Source organism: Myotis daubentonii, chromosome 1, assembly GCF_963259705.1.
Source record: "Myotis daubentonii chromosome 1, mMyoDau2.1, whole genome shotgun sequence".
In the NCBI taxonomy this organism is placed as follows: domain Eukaryota; kingdom Metazoa; phylum Chordata; class Mammalia; order Chiroptera; family Vespertilionidae; genus Myotis; species Myotis daubentonii.
In genome coordinates, this window is record NC_081840.1 from 157584051 (window position 1) to 157604827 (window position 20777).

Consider the following 20777-nt stretch of genomic DNA (forward strand, 5'->3'; position numbering starts at 1 on the left):
CTGCAATCACTGAAAACGGGGAAGCTAGAGGTGAGCATGCAGGATATAGAGTAATGTTTCAATGAAAAGAGCAAACACAGGCTCTTTGAGTAAAATGTTGCAGAGCTAGCAGGTGGCCCTGAAAGTTAACATAGGATTTTGAGAACCATGTTTATTAAAACTCTGTAACATACGTTTTAGCACATAGCAAGAAAAAAAATTAATTCTAACACAAATCTTAAAAATAATTAATAACCTTCAACGCAAAGACACAAACACCACCATAGAATTTATTTTTACTTTATTAACAATGTGGCTTACATTTTTTTTTCAAGTAAAAAGGGCTTTTTTTCATTAAGAATAAAAATTAAAATATAACTCTGATATAGATTTTCATTTATTTACATGAAAACATATATACAGAATACAATCTTACAACAAACCAACAACATGCTCTTTTGTCCTGCAAATCTCAAAAGCAAAAACCCCCAATTTTCCCTTTTATGCACTGAAACATACACAAGATAGATGACTCAAATTTCAACACAAACTCTTCAAACTGGAATGCAAAACAGGAAAAGGGCTTTCAACATTCACGACTAGGGACCGTACGCTTCCAGATATCATGCTAGCTTTCATTTTGAACAACAAATGAGATCATTATTTTTTCTGCCACTTAAAAAATGTTGCCTCCAATTTCCCAACATAAGGTGATTTTCAGCCTGCCCCCAAACTTTCCTTTTTCCTCAATGCTGCTCTTTGGCGCATAGGAAGCACCACTCTGCTTGGTTATGTGACAAGACTACGTATTTACCGGTACCAAATCCTGGCCATTTAAAACAAAAGCAGTAAGATGGAGAGTCTGCAGCTCAGGACACTGTAACTATTTATCATATAAACTAGAGGTGCTTTTAACCAAACCCCAGGTGTCAGCAATTACAATTTTTACATAAACGAAGTGGGAGAAAATAACCCAATTTGATTTTATCACATCATGTTTTGGATACTTGTAAACCAACTTTAGTGATAAGAGCTACAAAAATCAATGAACTTAAAGATTCAACCAAGTTAAAGAGATTCTATAAATCCCTTAAAAAGAAAAGTAAAGTGAATAAATAAGAGAATCATTAAATTGTAACAGTTGCTAGTTAGTTATTGCACCAAAGAGACATGGGCAGTGTGCATCTCTCTCCAATGATCTCATCCTTAAAAACAACAGACACCTTCAGTTACTATTTTTCCCTTCAAATCATTGCACACGCGATCACAGCTTTCTAAAGACAGAATAGAGTACTGGGAACCTAGGTTTACCATCTTAACCAAAAAAAGCAACAACGATGTTCAAACCACAACAAAGATTTTAACACTCCTGTTTTTATAGTTCTATATACAGAAATAAATATAAATGGGTGTTCTACAAAAGAAGTATGAAAACACCTAGTACTCCCAAAACGAAGGGAGAACAGCTCTTAGAAAGAGGTGTTTGGTATGAGATAAAAGGAAAAGCTCAGAACTTGCTTGATACAACACTCAAAATCCTAGGAGACAAATTAGGAAACGAAGACCAGTCCTCAAAGGCTGATCAACATCAACCTGCTGAAGATTGTAGTCAGGGTTAGAGGGGGCAGTGTTCAACATCTGAGTCACTTTAATTTATCGAGAAACAAATCAAAGCAAACACAGGAAATCATCTTTCAAATATGATCAAATAAGGTAAAGCAACCTAACCAATAGCTGTACTGCTCAACCACCGTGAGTCAAACTTTGATCAAATGAACCTAATTTTAAAAGGAATGGATGAGTTCTTCAAGCTACACAACTCCATGGTGAAGGAAACTGGTCTTTGCCTGTTTTTTTTTTGTTGTTGTTTGTTTGTTTTTTGAAAAGCACAGTAAGTTCAGTTATGCCAGTCATACCCTGCTCTTGTTAGGTTTTTAGGCCTATATTTTTATGGAGAGTATTTTCCCAACACAGTACAAATGAAGTCAAGAAGTTAGAGGCTGAAACAAGCTCCCTTCGATTTCGAGTGGGATCAAGTGATGATGGACCTTTACCATTAAAGATGAGGTGGCATTTCTGCTTCTCAAGGTATACACCTGCCCAGATTGGCAGTGTCTGCTGGCCCAGGGGATGGGAAACACGCATCCCAGCCATTCCAAGAGGTAATAAGAGGCATGGTGTGTGCGGGGTCCGGAGACACAGAGGACAGGACTTTGGTCCCTCAGAGAGACAGAGGCGAGATCACAGTATCTGGAATGGACAAGGGAGGAGCATCACTTGTAGGAGCGTTTTGACTTAGGGGCTGTAGTGGCATTTGGGGGAGGAGGGGGTAACAGGTGTAACATCAGTATTTCCTGCCCTAAGAGACACAGTTAACAGCACAGTAAAATGCTCCCGGCAGTTGGCCCTATTTCTAAGACAGAAGCTGGTGCAGAGAAACGAACACCACCTTATGGTTCTGTAGCCCAGTTGCTACTGGCGTGAAGTTATACCCACCACCGCGGAAATTCCCAGAGAACCCAAGTTCAGGAGGACATAACAACACTCGAGCAAAAGCATCTTCTTGATCCTAAAACATTATCTTGGCTCCCAGAAGGGCCAGGAGATGGCATGAGATCACTTCAGGGTGATCACTCAGGGCTGGCCTTCTGCCTGTGGTGGCAGGCGTGTCCTCCTCACACACAAAGCAGAGTACAGAGGGAGACAGGGAGAGGAGAGTCTTGGGCACCTGGCCCTGCGGGGAGCAGGAAGCCCCCCCAGCAGTGGTGGCCAGCTCTTGTCCGGGCTGCCTGGCGGGAGCCTTCCAGCTCCTCTGGGTGGGCGGCTCCAGATACTCCCCCAGGAAATCTGCTTCAGTGCTGCGCCTCCTCCTGTGTGTCATCCTTGAGAGGGCATGAGAAGGAGACGTCCATGCTGCAAGCACCTTGCTGTGTTTCGGCTGCTACATCCTTCCTTCCAGTTTCAAATGCAACAGAAAGAGCTGAGCTTGGAAAGGCCACAGTGAGAGACCATAAATGAGTCAGCACAGGGAGAATGCCAAGATCTTGAAATGGATACCTTTCCCAATTGTTGGACAGAGTTTAACTCCACAAGACCGAGCATTTAAGGCCAAAAGCACGCGGCTGAGAAGGCAGGGGCGGGACACCAAGAGGGGGTCGGAACTTTTGCTTAGAAGAGAGAATGGACTGCAAGCCAAGCAAGAATCACCGCGGACACTTCCATCCTCACAACGGTGCTTAAGACAGGGGTCCTTCCATCAGTGGCCCCCCAGGCAAATGCATCTGCCACATGTTTGAACTGGACTGTAGAAATCCGCTACAGGGAGATGAGAATGTCTCAACCGCAAAATATTTGTTTTCCATTTTCATCTGGAACAGTGGCAGAATGTTAGTACAGTTTGGCATTAGTAATCAAACGTTCCCAAATCTGACAATCCCGCCTTAAAATGTAGCAGAAGTATGAGCAGCTAATAAGCCCCCCAACCCCCAGGCCCCTGCCATGGTATTCGTGGGATTGTTGAGACTCTGATCAAAGCGAAAAGATCAAGGTGATTACAGTGAAAAAGTAACTGAAGGTGTGCAGCCTCTGCCTTTGGTGTTCACTCCTGCACAACGTGAAGTTTAAAAAGGTATTTGGGCAACTACTGTAACAGAATAGAATAGTCCATCTGGGTTTGAATATATACATATTGGTTCACTCAGGGGCATACACACATGAAGTGTTTGGTACAAACAACCAGCCATTCTCAGAGTCGAAGATCTTTCTTTACCAATTTAATAAACATTGCCCAAGAAATGTCCTAAGAACCTAAAGCCAGAGTGAGCTGTAGGATTGACAGAGTTAAAAGCTATGGGGACCTCCCCTTGTCCCCATTTACTCTGTTTCTCATTTTGGCCAACCTGGACTCTTCCCTTAGCAGGAGCAGAATGGAGACAGGAGAACGTGTGCTCACTGCTCCAGTCCTAAGTGTCCCAACCTGTCACTTGGCAGGAATGAGGTGCAGAGTGATCACCACCCAAGATCACAGTCAGTAATTAGCCGCGCCAGGTAAAGACCAGGCCTGACTCAGGTCCAGTGCTCGCTCTGCCGCAGGCGTTGGCCTATTGTAAACGAGTGGCCAGGGCCGAGCCCTGAAAATGGCCTTCAAAGAGAATCTGCTCGGGGCATGTAGCTGGTGTGTAAAAAGCTCCTCTCAAATCTCTTCCCACTCCTGCTCTCCGAAATTAATCTTTTCCTTCAATAAACAACTCAACATTTCCCAAGAGACTAAAGGACTCCCTCCCAGATATAGTCACACTTCCATTAGAACATGAGAGAGATCTGAGATCCCATAAAAGAACCTGCAAGTAGAGGTGTCCATTACTCAAGGAAAATGGTCTCATCGCCATGACACACCGCCTTCCTTCACCCCCCACACTTCCTAAAAGGCACCTCTGACGGGCGAGCAGGTTTAGCCCATCTCTTTATAGCTATGTCCTGAAACATTGCCTACAGCTGTGTTTGAGAAATTAGTTGCCACCAAGATCCTACTGCGGTGACAGTCACATGTGTATCGGTACAAAAAAGCATCTATGAATGTGCCTGAGAATGAGTAGAGCAAAAAATACCAGCCAGGCAGCCTCCTCGGTCACATTGAAAAGACATCAACTGCACCATCAGGTGTTTTCAAAGAAACATGGGCCCTGGTTTAGGACCTTGTTCGAAGGCAGCCGCCTGCTTTGGGGTGGGAGAAAGGCGAGATGTGGCTATACAAAGAAGCTCTTCATATCCCGCAGGGTCTGACACAGAACTTTAATGTACACCCTCCAACGGCCACTTCCGTGGTCCTGGTGTGTGCTGTGAACACATGGAACTATGAAACAGGCTGGGGGGTGAAGGAGGTCCTTCGTGCTTCGCGCTTCCCGGTGACTGCATGAACCATCTCACGTATCCAGGGAAAAATAAAAGTTCCAGTCCTGGACCCCGTCCCGAGACACGGTATCACCAAGACAATGGGCCACCTCCCCAGAGGGTGGAGTCAGTTGGCATACTGGGCGTAGAAAGCCACTTTAACTCTCTCGATCTGATGGCACAACTTGATGGCGGGCCCCAGCTTCAGCTCCATGCACTCCTGCACGGTAGGGAGAGTCAGCAGCAGCAGCGCCTGACCGTCAATGTCCTGTTGGAAAATAAAGCCGGGTTAGAGCCCAGACAGTGAGCACCGAGGGGACGAGGGGACAAGGAGACGCCTTAGTCCCAGCAGCCTTCACCCCGGGGTCCAGGGCGGGAGGGGCTGCTCTCCTCTCCTCTCTTTCTGGAGAGCAAGGGCAGAGAGAGCAACTTGGCTGGATGGCTGTCTCATCTCTTGGTTAACACATCCTTTTTGCTAAAAGATAATCTGAAAGTCACATCTAGGCGGGTGGGGATGAAGGGCTGTAACAGGTGAGCTGCTGCAGGAATTCTTCTCCCAAGCTCACTGCTCCTTGCAGGGGGAGCACCCCGCACCCCCAGGCCCCGTCCTTCCTATGCTCTGCTGTGATGCAATCTGAGCACTAGAAAAGGCTTCTGTACTAAAGGTAAAAGCTCTTCACTAATAGAAAAGGTCTTCCATTTCACCATCAGAATGGTGAGAAGATGCTAGAAAAATACACCAGCTACACAGCACAATTTTCCATTCAGGAAATCACAGGTGTTCAGACACACACACACACACACACACACACACACACACACACACACACCTACATCCACATACCTACATCACCCAGAAGGAAGGGCTACTTGTATTCTTATCTTAATTAGTCCTTCTCCGCCTACACACAGGGGCCCCACCGTGACGATATTCATTAAATGTCGGTGATACTGCACCGGCTGCAGAAGGAAGGCTCACTGCAAAGCTTTAGGATCACACCACTGGATATTCCTGCCCCTTCCCCCAATTGGTTCTATAAGTAATCAGGTTCATTTATGTAGATGTTGTTTGACTGAGTAAGTGAGTGTAACTACCATCCCTCTTTCCATTCACCGGGACACTCTTCATACTCCAGAGGGAATACTGAGGCTCCAGGAGACTGTGGGCCCAAGGTCACACAAAGGTCAGGGATGGAACGAGAGCATAAACCGACACTTAGCACACCAGACTTTCTGCCACAGGGGGAGCAGTGTGCCCAGGGCTGCCATAGCCACGGAGACTTAACTGTCATGCAACTGCATGCGTGAACTCAGACATCATTCACTGGAATGTCACATAGGTGCTCATTTCTTAAACTAATGGTTTATTTAGTGGTCTTGAAAATATCTACAACAAAAAACCAAAATGAGTATGAATGTTAGCCTTAGGAAGACTAATGTTATAAAACTATGAGCAGGAGGTTTAACCATTAGCTTCAATGAAATTGACAGAACAGGATAGAACAGACCTGAACTTATATTACAAAATGGAAGCTTTTCTTAAAGATGGAAATTGATGCCAAAAAGCTACCTAGTTAGAGACAGCATTGAAACTAGACTTGCATTTTTGTGGTGTTAAACTTTAAGGAAAAGTTATAGCTCAGCTGTTAACATCCACACTTAGTCATGATGGCCATCCTTGAGCATAGAAAAACAATTACAATTGAAAATCAACCTTAACATGTAAATATAACTCTCTGTAGACAATTTCAGTGATGGTGGCTGCCACAGGCATGTAACACAGGTAAGTAGAGGATGTCATTCACTCAACAAGCATCTACTGAGAATCTACTAAGTGTGAGGCACACTCTGATAATCTCTGGGGGTATCACACTGATTGACCGCCCCCTTCCAGGAGACTCTATGCATCTCAAGGGAGGCAGACAAACAGGCCATTATGATGTAGAAAGATTAATGTATGGGCACAGAGCTATAGGTTCAAACTGAATGGACAACGGAACTGATCTTACAGGAGTCAGGAAGGCTACAGAGAGTAGGTGTTACCTAAGCTGAAACCTGAGGGAACAATGGAAATTATTAAGGAATCAAGGAATTAGTAAGAGATAATAATTCCCTCACTCAGAAACAGGGAAATACAAATTAGGCCCACAATGCAATTTAATTTTATAGCCACAAAAACCAAGGCCTAACAGTACTAAGTGTTGACACAGAAGTGTACTGGAAAGGGGACCCCTACACTACTAGCAGAAAGGCACTGTGTATAAGAAAAAAATCAACTAAGAGCACAGGAAATACAAAATTCAGAATAGCATTTATGGCCAGTGGAAATTAAGGGGACTGTGCCTGAAGTTTCTAAGAGGTCTCCGTTTTGAGGCCACAATTGGGTGTGGGGTAGTGGGGAAAGTCCATTCCCTGTGGCCTGAATTTTAAATGTGGGCAACCTGGATGGTTGAAATCAAGTGCACATTTTTGAACTTCCCTCTTCAGAGCAGTTAAACGCTTCTCGTGAATCTTGCAGTTCCCACATGGCAGCCCCTGCACATCTGGGACTAACAGAACTGGGAGAAACCCAGTTGAACGTCATCTGCAGAGACGTTCCTATTTGCAGGAAGATAGAGATTACGGGGTGGGGGTGGATTAAGGCTAAACCATCTGATTCATTACAGCGATCCTGCACACCAGCTTTTTATCTGGGCAAAACTGACAACTGGGCCAAAACCTCAAGTGGGAGGAGTGGTTAAAGCGCAGGCTGTCTGCACTGAGCACCCTCAGGGCCTCTGCTGTCCTCAGGATTCTCACCTCATTCGCCATCTTCCATGATGATGTAAAACAGAACTCTAGGATGTTCTTATTTTGAGAAGAATTCGCTACCAAGAATAAAATCAGACCTCTGATTTCCAAACACCAAAGTGTCGTGCTGCCTGTTGAAAGCACTAGATTTAGCGACCTGACCATCGGGTTGTCACGGGTATGGGAGAGCAATGGTGGTAGCCACTGTGATCCAATGTGGTTGACCAACATGTCTATCTCATGCTGCAGGCTGCACATCACCAACATCCACTGCAGGGTCCCCACAGAGGAGAGGGAGGGGGAGGGAGGGGAATGGAGGCAAAGCTGGCAAAACTCACATGACCCTGCAAGGAGTCAAGGAATGCCGGAGGAACCCCACCTGGCAGTTCCTCTCATATGCAGCTGTTGTTCTGGTTTGAAAAAAGGTTTTTTTCTTTCCACTGATTTTGTAGTAACAGACCTCACAGTTAATTTAATTTTTACAAATGTACTTTCATATAATTCAGAACTGCTGGCAAATCACTTGTCATGTTCAACACAGAATTAGCACAAATGGACTACTAATTTTTAGAAAATGAAATGTAATAGAATTCACAATGTGAAAGTTATGCTTAGCACATGACAAAATTAACTTTATTTTTGTTTGATATAGAGGTCAGTATAGGACATGGCAGTTTCTTAATGGGAACATTCAAGTCTATTGAAGTAGAAAGAGGAGGGAATAGTCTAAAAGTGAACCTGTAAATTATCCTGAAAATTTTTATTAAAATAAATCACTAATTTGGTTCTTTGATTATTCTATGTCTCTCATTCATAAAAAGTGAATGAATAGGCAAAACTTTTTTGAGAGTTTGGTGTTTGTTTAGTTATAGATGTATAGGGTTTTATTGGTTAATATGCATTGTACAGCATGAAATTACAGCATATAGATTTTTTAAGCAGTTGCCATAATGTTTCAAAATTATAAGGCATGTATTCCAGTAATGGGAAGTTTATAATTTCTATAAATACTCCTGGTGATTATGATAGTCTCTGAGTTTACAACATTCAGAGGAGCGAGCTGGCATAGCGATTACCGTTCCATGCCCTGTGATTTTTTTCACATGCTGGTGAATAAAGACACTGGGCTCCTTCCAGTTCATCTAAAAATTCACACGGCACCTGGAGTGTTCCACTGGAGACCTCACCAATCACAGCCGTGGCCCTTGGGCTCAAAGATGATAGAACAAATTAGTAAAAATTAGTCATTAAAGGTCTGATTGAACAGGAAAGGACTCAAGTGCCCCTGTGCTTCAGGTAGCACAGCGGGGTAACAGCCTTCTATCGCGACAGGCAAAATGGCCTATAGTGAAATTTAACATTACAGCATTGAGGCTATTATCAATTAAAGTCCACCTATTTTTCTCTCTACACGAGAAATAAGCAGGTATGCAGGATCAAGCTTATAACTGGTGTGAGAAGAGCAACTGAAGGAAGGGCCCTGCCCATTGTTTGGCTCTAGAAGTGGCAACCTGCTGGGAATACTTCACGTCTTAGAAGCCTTAGCCTGGGAAGGCGAGGAACTTCTTGAGATGCTGTTATAAACAGGCCTTAGAAGCACTAAAGTAAAAAAGACTCAGCATACATAGCACTTGAATCTTTTTCCCAAATCAGCTTTGTTTTCACTTGCTTATTACTAGAAACTTGTAAAAGGAATCAACGCATGAGCCTGTTAACCTTTCACAGTGCAAATGGTCTCAAGCTCCACGGATAACCTGGCATCTGGGCGGGAGAGGCTCTGCCCTCTATCTGTGTTAGGACCAATTGAAAAACATTTATTAGTTAAAGTCTGGAGAGACTATTTTTCATTTATGAGTTACAGTCATCTCATCTGCTAAATTTGGGGCTAGAATAAAACAAAAAGAAGACTTTAGACTAACAAAGAATGCTACCTTCCCCATCTGCCTTTTGACTATTGAGGCTCCATCAGTGTATGTGGAGGGTACACATAGGAATGAGTAGATATGCATTACAGCATCATGTTTTATACCTGCACTTGTCATGCATTCAAATGCAATGCTTTTAGCAAGATTTCAAAGTTCTGCTATATTTTCACTCTCAAGACAGAGACATAGCTGATCAGCATGCCCCAAGTCACGTAAGTCCTCACATTTCTTGTAATTCTCTCTTTTCTGTTTGTTTTAATGAAGAGACATGTTCATTACCCAGGTTCCTTGTGTCTAAGGAAGCTTTTTCCTCCCTGTCTGCTTTTAAGTGTCACCCAGAAAGGAAATGCAGTCAGATAGCCAGGAGGCAACGTTGCCCTCTCACCACCGATCATTCATTCATTCATTCATTCATTCATTCAGGGAGCACTTATAGTTGTCTATACAAGATTCTTGTGGTCAATCGGAGACCTTTGAACATTAAAGCACTGCTCTCCCCTGGGAGGAGCTGGGAACCACAGTTATTTGCTTTGCACAATTCATTACCGCATTATGGTGAACTTGGGGGAAAAGCTGAGAAATTCACTGGGAGCATGGGAAATCAGAGGCCTTTCTTTTTTCTTCCTGATTTATTGCTTGAATTGCCCCTTTTCTGGACTATTGGTTTGTGTGATCTAAAAAAAGACTGGATAGACATATTTTTAATTTATTTTATGGGAAACTTTAAGAAAAATAGACAGGGTCTTGAGAGACAGATATTTACATTGTGACACAATGCAAGACATTTTAGCAAATTAAGCAAACCCAGCAGAGCACGCACCACAGGCTTAAACTTGAACTTTTTGTATGAGGCCAGTGAGAAGTCTGCAAAGTGGCATGGGTTTACAGAGTACCAATTTGTTTGCATATAAATTTGAGGGAAAATATAAATAAAAACCATCCTTTCCTATGGCTCATCATGGCATATCTTACATTTTAACGCGTTACAGTCACCTCATCTGCTAAATTTAAAACTCCTGTAAGGTATAGATTGCATCAACTGCTTGTGTATTTATCCATCATTAGCACAATACCCACCTAACATACTAGCACCATGGGCTTTAAAATACTTTCCCAAGCCAAAGGGAAGCAAGAAAGAAAACAGCGTTGAAAGCAGCATGAAGAAAAACAAAATGTATACAACATTACTTCTGGGAAAATTGACTTGGCATATTTTTCCCTATTTCTCCCACTATACATAACGAAAAGCCCTGGATGTTATAAATAAACAAACTTAAGAGGAATTTGAAGGTGGAGAGAGGCAGACCACCTAGGACTGTGGGGCCCAAGATATGACATGGCGGTGAGTGCTCTGGGTTTTCTTTGTTTGGCTCCTATGCCCAAGGCTTATTGCTAAAGAAGCTGGGAACCCAGAAATGCCAATGGGCACAGATGACCAGAGGCCCAACAGAGACCTGCTCCCTCTAGCCAGAGGCCTGGGGAAGGGGTAGTCTAGGGAGACAAGGCCTTTCAGGCAACAACTGCTCCCCTGCAGGACAAAGCGGCCCAGCCACCATCACCAGCAGAGGTGGCGGCAGGTCCCCAGAAGTGGGGTATCTAAGAAGGTCAAGTGGAGAGCCGAGACTCCCATGTCCACTTGGCCACAAAGAGTCCTCCAAGGAGGTGTTGGTGAAGACCATATGTGGATCTCAGACTTCTGCCTCCCCCCAACACAGAAGTAATGAAGAAGTGCCCCCTCCCCTACCAAAGCTGTGTCTCAGGAAGCCAGTTAAAACAGAGAGTTTAAATGAGACCCAGGGTCTCATGATAAAAACAGCAAATACACCACAGAACCACCGTACCTGTTCCTGAAAAATTTTGGCCAAGGGGGCGCAGTCTGTCAGTTTAATGAACCTCACCACGTCAGTCACTGTCCACTCTAACGGGTTACTCTCCAAAATGAGCCTTTCCTCCTCCTCTTGCTTTGTTTCCTGCAGAGACGAGGGAAGCAGGAGGTCATCTTATCCCTGCATGGTGGTTGGGGTCCCCTCTAACCCCTCCTGGACCTTGAGGGGACTCCCCCTAAAGTCTCTCGTAACTCTCAGGACAAGCCACAGACACTTTCTAGGGACTTTCTTAGCAACTCAGCTGGGCTGTGACAGCCTCCGATGATGTGTGTGCCTCGAGACTAGAGGGAAAATATCTTTTAAAGGCAGTGATAGTAGCTGTTGAATCCCACGTTCAGGAAAACTTGGGGCAGCTGATTGAATAGGAGAAATGAATGATAAGGGGCATCTGCAAATGTACACAAGACAGTGAGCTATTCCCCCATTTGTCTGGGGGACAATGGTGTCAGTGACCTGCTGGCTGACCATCTGGCACCCGTGGGCTTAGGGGAGACCCGCCCGGCTAATTTACTATTTTATGGCAACACAGAGTACCCTATAAAGGGAAAGTCTAGTGTTCAATGGGACCTTGAGGACTTCTGTCTGTGCTCCTGAAAGAATTCTTGGTGGTTTTAAAGCCTTCCTTCAGAACTCCAATCTGATGTTCACTGACCCACTCGGTCAAGATATGAAATCACCAAGCCTTTGCCCTAACTTAGAATTAGGCTGGAGCAGTGCTGGTGTCTTTAGCATTTTAAACAGGTGTCCCAAAGTCTAGGCCAGAAACTATGATGCATTTTCTTCTTCAACACTCTGCCCAGGCAAGCCGGTTCCAGGGCCCATGTGCTTTACCTGTGCTGTGTCCTTGTCCTGGCCGGATGCCGGGCCCTTGTCGCCGGCCTCGGCACAGGAGGCGGCCTGCACTTTTCGGCCCCGTCTCGTCCTTTCCACGGGCAGCCGGCGCTCGGGCTCGGAGCTGCTCCTCAGGGTGACGGCCCTTCGGGGCCTGGCAGAGGGGACCTCGGCCGAAGAGGTGTCTGTCTGGTCGTCCCGCAGCTCAGAGCCGGTTTCCTCGCTCCCTGTGTCATCGTCCACGGCATCCGCATCCTCCTCCTCGCTTTCCTGGGAAGGAGGGAAACACGGGAATGGAGTTACGTGAGAGGAGCCTTCGTGAACATGCGAGGCTGGGCTCTAACCCGAGCTCTTTCCCGTCCAGGTGGCTCCGTGCAAAGCACCTGGCGAAGCCTCTGAGGACTGATCTGCAGGTCCCAACCAGGGTCCCAGCGGCTGCCCTTCCCCAGCTGGAGCAGCTGACAGCCTAAATCTGTTTTCAGCAAATGAGGGGGAGGGCGCTGGTATCTCCTGTTTCTAACCATTCGGATCAGACTTCCACTGCGGCCATGGACTTGCCCGCCAGGCCCTGCGTCCCCGTGCAGGGCTGGAGGTGCTCCGGGTGAACGTACCTCCCCCGAGCCTGCCGCAAAGTCCACGGTAGAAGACCTCCGTTTTTTCTGCACAAAAATGGATTTTCGCCGTTTCCTACGCCTGGTTGGCTTAGGGTGTCCACTTTCAATGCTACTTTCCCCAATTGGGGGTTTAATGATCTTCTTTCTCTTTCCATAATAATAGGCTACAAGGAGAGAGAAAAGACAGAGAATTTAAAGTTTTTTTTAGAGGTTACACACATGTTCATACATGGACATAGAGTACAGGGGCAACAAAGGGGTGGGGAGAGGATTCCTACGATTTGTCCATGAGTGACCGTGTATGCAGAATGAAATGGGGAGATATGTATCATATAGGAAATTCACACTCTGAATAGTGTTTCAAGCATGTTCAGGTTCCTGACACACGAGTTGACAAATCTCATCTGGGCAGGGGTCCGCAGAGCACCGACCGTGCTTGTGGGTCCTGGTGACACCCTAGCAACGGGCTGGAACCTGGGCCGGCAGAACAAACTCCCAGGTCACTGTGACGAGGGTGAGACACCCCTTGGGCTAGACATAACTGTGGGAGACACAGAGGAGCAGAAGCCAGGAGCAGAGAGTTCTCAGAGCTCGCACTGTCCGCAGTGCAGAGTGAGACCAGAGCAGAGGCAGGACAGGGCCCAGGGAGCAACTCCAGAAGGCAGAGGTCACCAACTGATGGGGAGATGGAAGAGGCAAGTGCCGAGGGAGGGGACATCTGGAGAGGACATCCGGCCTGGGCCGTGGTAGCAACTCTCCCAGGCCGGGTGGAGGAACAGAGAAAGCGAAAGGTGCTCTGCACCTTCCAACTACTCCACTCAAGAGTCTGAAGAAAGTAGCATCAACAGGGGAGAAACAGATTGTGACAAGGACGTTGCTCATGTAAAAAAGGGTGATGAAAGACTCGTTCTAATTGCTCAGTTAAAAACCAAGAAGTAGTTCTGGTAACTAGCCATTACCAATAACGTGTTTTATTGTGCCCTTCTTTCAGCCATACAGTTTTCCAAATCAACCAATACCCTGACATGCATGTCAGTGTATATACCCTCAACTCTTCATCGCCGATGCCAACCAGTGACATGCGTCCTGATTTTAATCACCCACCCCTTCCTTAGACCAAGCTGGAAAACACAGAAGCATTGGCCACAGCAGATCATAGAGAATTCTTCCATAGCAGTTCCTATGAAAAATAATTCAAAAGGTTATTTACTAGTAAGCCCAACCGGTGTGACTCAATGGTTGAGTGTTGACCTATGAACCAGGAGTTCATGGTTCAATTCCAAGTCAGGGCACATCGCCAGTGTGGGGTGTGCAGGAGGCAGACGATCAATGATTCTCTCTCATCGTTGATGTTTCTATCTCTTTCCTTCCCCCTTCCTCTCTGAAATTAATAAAAATATATGTTTTTTAAAAAGGTTATTTAAAAAACCACACACATCAACTACTTGACCTCATATTTCAGGCCCAGGGACCAATGTTCTATTCATTATTTGTACTCACTGTATTTGGTTTTGGTATGAATGGAGCAGTTTTCTGGGCAGTTTTCAGAAACCAGCACAGGACTGAACAAATTTGGACAGCACTCTAGCTTGGCACAGACCCGTCTGCAGAAGTCCGCTACTTGGTCAGAAGTTCTTACAATCTTGGCCACGGCCCTGTATGTTTTGCCTCTGTACCTAGAAGGAAGGAAGAAAAAGTTTTGGCAAGACTGCAGAATTACTCAGACCTAGTTTGTACAGTGTCTCCTAAAGTACCCTTTTATTTTGTGACAATAAAGCAGTTCTGTGTGATTTCCATGTCATTTCTTTTTATCATTCTTTATGTTCTCACACAAATATTTATAAGAAATGCCAGTGCTGACAGTGCTAAGAGAATCACCGCAGTAAAGATTTCCACTTAGCATATTCTCACTGTGGCTGGCATACGTTATTCACACCAATTCCAGATGCTTCCAGAATCTAGATACTGTAATTTGTCGCTCATCAATTTTGAGAAGAAAACGTTCTCCTGCCCAAGAAAAACCATATGCAGTGAAATCACCAACATAAAACGAGGAACCAGATCTTCTGGAAAGCAGGTTGGGTTCTGCTTTAAATTAAGTCCTTCAGGCTTCCTCCAAACATAGGTGCCCCCCAAAACGTATACACACACTTTGAATGATTATAAAGGCAGCATTTATTAAAATACATTTCACTTTCAAAATTGAGCTGTCAGCTGTTTGGGGGGACACCCTGTTTTTATGGTAAATAACGATGTAAATAATGCCTGCTTGAAAGGATGAGCATTTGGAAATAGGTCTGAATCAGCTTTCAATATATTTTTTTAAACTATCATTGGTATAAAATAATTATAAACTTTCCAGTTGGCAGCAGATCATAGGTCCTTACTTTTAGTTCACATTCACTGAACTTAGAGCCCACTGAAATGAGAACGCATCAAATTGAAATCTTGAACAAGAAATTATTTTCCAGAAAACTAGCAGGTGGGGGTGGCTCTGGCAGAGAGCAGGCATGGTTCTTGGAAAGCTAAGCGAATACAGATTCGCTGCCCACTAGTGAGGTGACGGTGTGAGAGAACTCTTTGCCACCTGCTCTTTCACACACACACACAGGTTCAGGTCTCCGACAACCCACCACACACCACAGGGACATGAGGCAACTCGTGCAATCGGGAGTGTAACATAAAGAGATCATTACCTTTGCAATTTGTGAATAAAACACTGAAGTTCAAAACATTAGGTCTGGTTCACTGAGAATACGGTGATGGAAATAAATGGATTTTGTTTGCTTTTCTGTCCTTCTGAAGTCTAAATATTGTTCCCCTGAAATTCATTTTTTAAAGTATCAACAACAAAAAAATTAAATTCTAAATTGGAAAAACTGGCCTCTATGTTCATTCACTGGTCATTCCTGTCCCAGTCCCTCTGTCCTTCTTGCCCTTCTGTCTCTGAAAGCCAAGCTGCAAGTGAGCCCCACCCTGAGCAGGGGCTTCCTGACCCACTCTGGGTGGTTCTTGCTTCTGCTTCCCTTGTGTTTCATAAACACAACACAACTCTGAACACAGCATATTCTTAATGGTGGTGGAAACGGAGAATTAAAATATGGTTTTACTCGACATTTTCTCTTGTGATTTTTTTCCACCACAATTTTAGTGTTCCTGGGGCTCTTTCTTTGAAAGAGCTCAATATAAAGATTCTTAAAGTCCCTATAAAATAGTAAAATAACAGAAGGTAAGAAAGTGGAACTGTAAAATCAGGTCAAAATTCAAACTGTGGAAGTAGGGGACACAGACAGCTATTTCTGTTCCCAGACTGCGGATTCGCAAGCAGACACTTCCAAAAGCTCAGGAGAGGGTGTAGGAGAAAGGGAACAAGCGCCTGAGACACAGACAAAGGGTGGCCTTTTCTTCCTCTTCTGAAGGAGGATGATTCAGTGGAAGAGTGTCTCAGTACAACCCTTCACCATTAAAAAAAAAAACAATCTAAATTAATGGGGAAAAAATTAGTCATTTTTAACTATATTTTTATTGTTGACACTATTGCAGATGTCCCCATTTTTCCCTCCTTTACCCACTTCCTTCCCCACCTTTCCTCCCACCCCCCTCACTCTGGCCATCAATACACAACTGTCTGCGTCTATGGATTATACATATACTAGTAGCCCTGCGCATGAATCCATGCGCAAGTAGCTCGCTTCCACTTGCCTCACCTGGCCATCCGCTGGTAGCTCTCCGCTGCTTGTAGCTTGCTGCCCCACCCTCCTGTAGCTCTCCCCCCTGCTAGTTGGCTGCTGTGCCTTCCTGTAGCTCTCCACCACTTGTAGATTGGTTGTGATGTTACAGAGTAACAGATAATTAGCATATTTCTCTCTTATTATATAGGATGTTCTTTGGCTAATCCTTTACCTTATTTCATCTAGTCCACCCCTCCCACGTCCTCTCTGACAGTTGTCAGTCTGTTCCATGTATCCATGCTTCAGTTTCTATTTTGCTCATCAGCTTAGTTTGTTCATTAGATTCCACATATAAGTGAGATCATAAGGTATTTGTTTTTTACCTCCTAGCTTCTTCACTTAGTATGGTTTAAAGGTAAGGGACTCTTTCACACACACACCTCTTTCCTGCCCTTTGGAACAATTCTGTCTAAAAGCCATGGCAGTGGTGGTAAGGGTGGGGGGACTGGGCAAGGAAAGTGCGAGCTGGGGAAGGCAGGGTGGGATCCGCAGCGTCCTGGCCGGGGTGTGGACACTTGAGTGCTGCTGGGACCTCCCTTCCCTGAAGGACGTGCTGTCCTGGTTCGAGCAGTGCTGCTGGCCAGGAACCTCCAGATGTCGCCCCTTTCGGTTTGCCCCAGCTGCAAAGTTGCCTTCCCCCGGACAGCCTCCATGCAATGACTAATTGTGGCAGGAGCTAAAAGGCCTGGCCACCTGGGCCAGCTCTGGACAACCATGGAGGGCCATTCTAACACCACAGCTGCCCACAGGCTACAGATGGTCCCTCCCTCTGCCCAATCTGGTTTTTCTTCCTCTGCTTCCACAGGTGTTGGTCCCCAGGGTCCTCCTTAATTAAACCCCAGCTGGAAGGATCTGCACCTGAGGCAGGTGAGGAGAGGGTATAGGGCAGCATTCTGAGCAGGCGCCTGTGTTCTGTGCAGGCTGCTGTGTTCTGAGGACATTTGCATCTGGGGGATAGCTGGCGTGCATTGGTGTGAAGGCCTGGCATTGAGAGTTGGCCCTTGAGTGGGGTGAGGGAAGAATGAAGTGAAAAGAGACTGGCACTACACCAGAGCCTGATCAAATAAACATAGAGAAGGTGGTGTGAGCCAGGTTGCCCATGTATATTGGGGAGACTGGGGCATCAGGCCAACGATTTACTACCAAATCGATCTGGAGAAAGAATAGTCCATTTGTATCTTGTAGTTGCAATATTTCTGTAATTCTGAGGTTTTTCAAAATAAACATTAAAAAAACCATAAAAATAAAATTTGTCTTATACAATGATTCAAACAACATTAAGCTTAATGTATATTTCCCACCAAATGCATATTTTTGAGCACTATTAGTACTGGGAGCATTTTCAGTTATGATCACAAATGTGGAAGAAAAACTGTTTGAAACATCCGAATCCAGACTGAAGCAATAATCGGGTTTTGAAATTGGTCGACGAATCAGGACAATTGTTCAAACAACTGTTTTATTAACAAAGCCTGTGAAACTTAGAGAGGTGCCGGCCTGGCCTACCAAGACAACAAACAGCAGCTCTAAGATTCTGCCCAATGGTTGAAGGAGACAGCTGCGTGTATACAATACTGTCATTTCTATTTTCTCAAGGACATTACACCACGTGATCATTATACAACCTTCCAGACAGAACGAATGGACAGGTGTCAGCAGCCCCACCTGACAGACGCAGATGTGGGAGGGCAGCTGGCACCTTCAGCAGCACTCAAGGCATCCAGGTGAAGCTGAAAGCTACAGTCCTCAGCACGCACTGCCTTTATTTTACCACAGGTGAAAATCAGAATCTGCTCTGTAGCTTTCCATTCCACTAAAGGTTTAAAAGCCGTATCCCAATGACATAACCTTGTAGGCAGGAACTGTGAGAACAGCTCAAAAGCCTGGGATAATGCCTTTCCCTTTAGCCTCTCATTGTGAACCTGGAGAGGAGAACACTGAGCCATGTAATGTATTAAATGGCCCAGCCAGGCTATTGTAAACACGTAAAGATAAGATTTTCTTCAAGTATTCAAGTTTTTTTGTTTGTTTGTTTTTTGGTGGGTTTTTTCGGGGGGGGGGCGTAGGGGGTAGGGGGCGGATATTTAAAGAGACAAACCAGCTAGTACACAGCAGAAAACTCCCGGGCATTGTAAACAATTCCAGAGAGAAGGAGGGAAGGACAGAAGTAACAGGCTGCTGGGCTGGAACACAGAAGGAGATGCTGAGGCGACACCCATCTCAGACGCACACTCTGAAACAGTCCAGGGAGCAGAGAACAACAGACGGACAGACGAGGGATAGCCTCCCTGGCTGCCAATGTGGGGACCCACTCAGAAGCCCAGGGCTGATATAAAGATTATTGTAAGACAAAGGCATGTGAGATTCCACAGATGCAGAGGGCAGCTTTTTCGGAGCTTCCATTATCTGACTAAAAGCAGAAACTTTCGAGCAATGAAGACTGCCATAAATTCCCTCTGCGAGGCAGCTTCTAATCGCAGGAGAGAGACCAAGAGTAAACCTACCATAAATCCCCTCTCAGGAGTTTCATGGACAAGACAGAAAGAAGGCTCGCACCGCATAAACACACATTATCACAAACTTCCTTATCTCCCATTTGTTCTTCTAAAAAAAACATTTGTCTTTCCTAAAGAAACCCACCTCTTCTTCCCCTAGAGGCCTCTTCTCCACCCTCCCTTTCCCCACTAAGTTCGGGCCCATGCAGATATACATTGTGCCAAATCCTAAGTAGCCCCCTGGGTTACTCAGCGTGGGGCACTCCTGCCTGCGTACATGCTGCACCTGTAAGTAAACTGTCTTTTCTCTGGCTAACCTGTCTTCTGTCAGTTTAATTTGCAGACTCCCAAGTACTGAACGTAAGAGGTAGAGAAAAGGTTTCTCCTCCATGACATCAATAAAGAAGCGTGAGTGGCCTTCCGGTATCTTTGCACCAACCCAAGTAGGGACTTATTTCCACGTGTGCATGCACAAGGCAGGGTGGAGAAAGACAGTGAAGATGGAGGAAGAAGAGTGCTGGAAAAAATGGTCTCTTCTCCTTCAGTAAAGAGCTGAGAAAAACCACAGTGGATTTTGAGCCAAAAGAAATAGAGCAAAAAGACTGACGCTGGCCTGACAATCCCCAGAACCATCAGCACGGCCCACGTGGGATGCCCTCCAGTTGGCCTAAGTCATGTCATTCATCTTCAAATGACTCACATCAGGATCTTCTCACAAAATTTGGGTAGGCAGTGAGAGGGGTGTGGGAATGGTGAGCAAGGTTCCAGCTGACCAGCGGAAACCACATCCTTGTTTATTAAAGAAAGAACTAAAGGGGGGAAAGGGGTAACCTCAATAAACCTGCAGAAATAGGGAAGCTTCACAACCTGTCAACAATGAGATTTGGCTCTGATTTCCTTCCAAACTTCAGGGGGCACACCACCCACACCAGGGTCAATACGCTGGCTCCCTCACTGGTTCTCAGACTTCTATACTCCTCAGAAACGTCTCTCTTCCTTCTTTTTTTTTTTTTAAATATATATTTTATTGATTTTTTACAGAGAGGAAGGGAGAGAGATAGAGAGTCAGAAACATCGATGAGAGAGAAACATCGATCAGCCGCCTCCTGCACATCCCCCACTGGGGATGTGCCCGCAACCCAGGTACATGCCCTTGACCGGAATCGAACCTGGGACCTTTCAGTCCGCAGGCCGACGCTCTATCCACTGAGCCAAACCGGTTTTGGCATCTCTCTTCCTTCTTGATCCCTGCATTGCAAGTGCTGAGAGCTCTGTGCAATACATTGGGGGGGGGGGGAGGATCAGGGGGGTGAGAGGGGTGTTTATTTTAGGAAGACAACATCTGTGTTTGAACCAGCAACACCACGCCCGTAATCAGATGAACTGGAGCCCACACACAGAAATTCAGCCTTCCTTCACCTGCCTGCTTCGTGTAATGTGTACAGTGTACATTTTCAGAACAAGTTGCATACAACTAAGCAAGGTAAAAATTAACAAATGAGGAAACAAAATGTTTTTCAGCAAAAAGTCTCTGGGAATCCATTTTCACATAATCTCCTTATAGCCAAATATTACATTTTACTGGTTCATAAAATATGGGCATGAATAAAAGGCCCCGAAAAGTAAAATAAAAACA

General features: G+C 45.2%; 1 protein-coding gene across 3 annotated transcripts in view; it reads right to left on the bottom strand.

Moving 5' to 3' along the window:
• Window positions 1–263: 263 nt before the first annotated feature.
• Window positions 264–20777, bottom strand: part of SFMBT2 (Scm like with four mbt domains 2) — a 192080-nt gene continuing 171566 nt past the window's right edge. For all 3 annotated transcript variants that reach the window (XM_059663739.1, XM_059663731.1, XM_059663748.1), the window contains 5 exons: window positions 14416–14591; window positions 12913–13079; window positions 12302–12571; window positions 11426–11554; window positions 264–5137 (listed from right to left, as the gene is read on the bottom strand). In XM_059663739.1, coding sequence (XP_059519722.1) covers window positions 4997–5137; window positions 11426–11554; window positions 12302–12571; window positions 12913–13079; window positions 14416–14591 — 883 coding nt within the window. In that variant the 3' untranslated portion in view covers window positions 264–4996. The remainder of the gene's footprint in view (window positions 5138–11425; window positions 11555–12301; window positions 12572–12912; window positions 13080–14415; window positions 14592–20777) is intronic.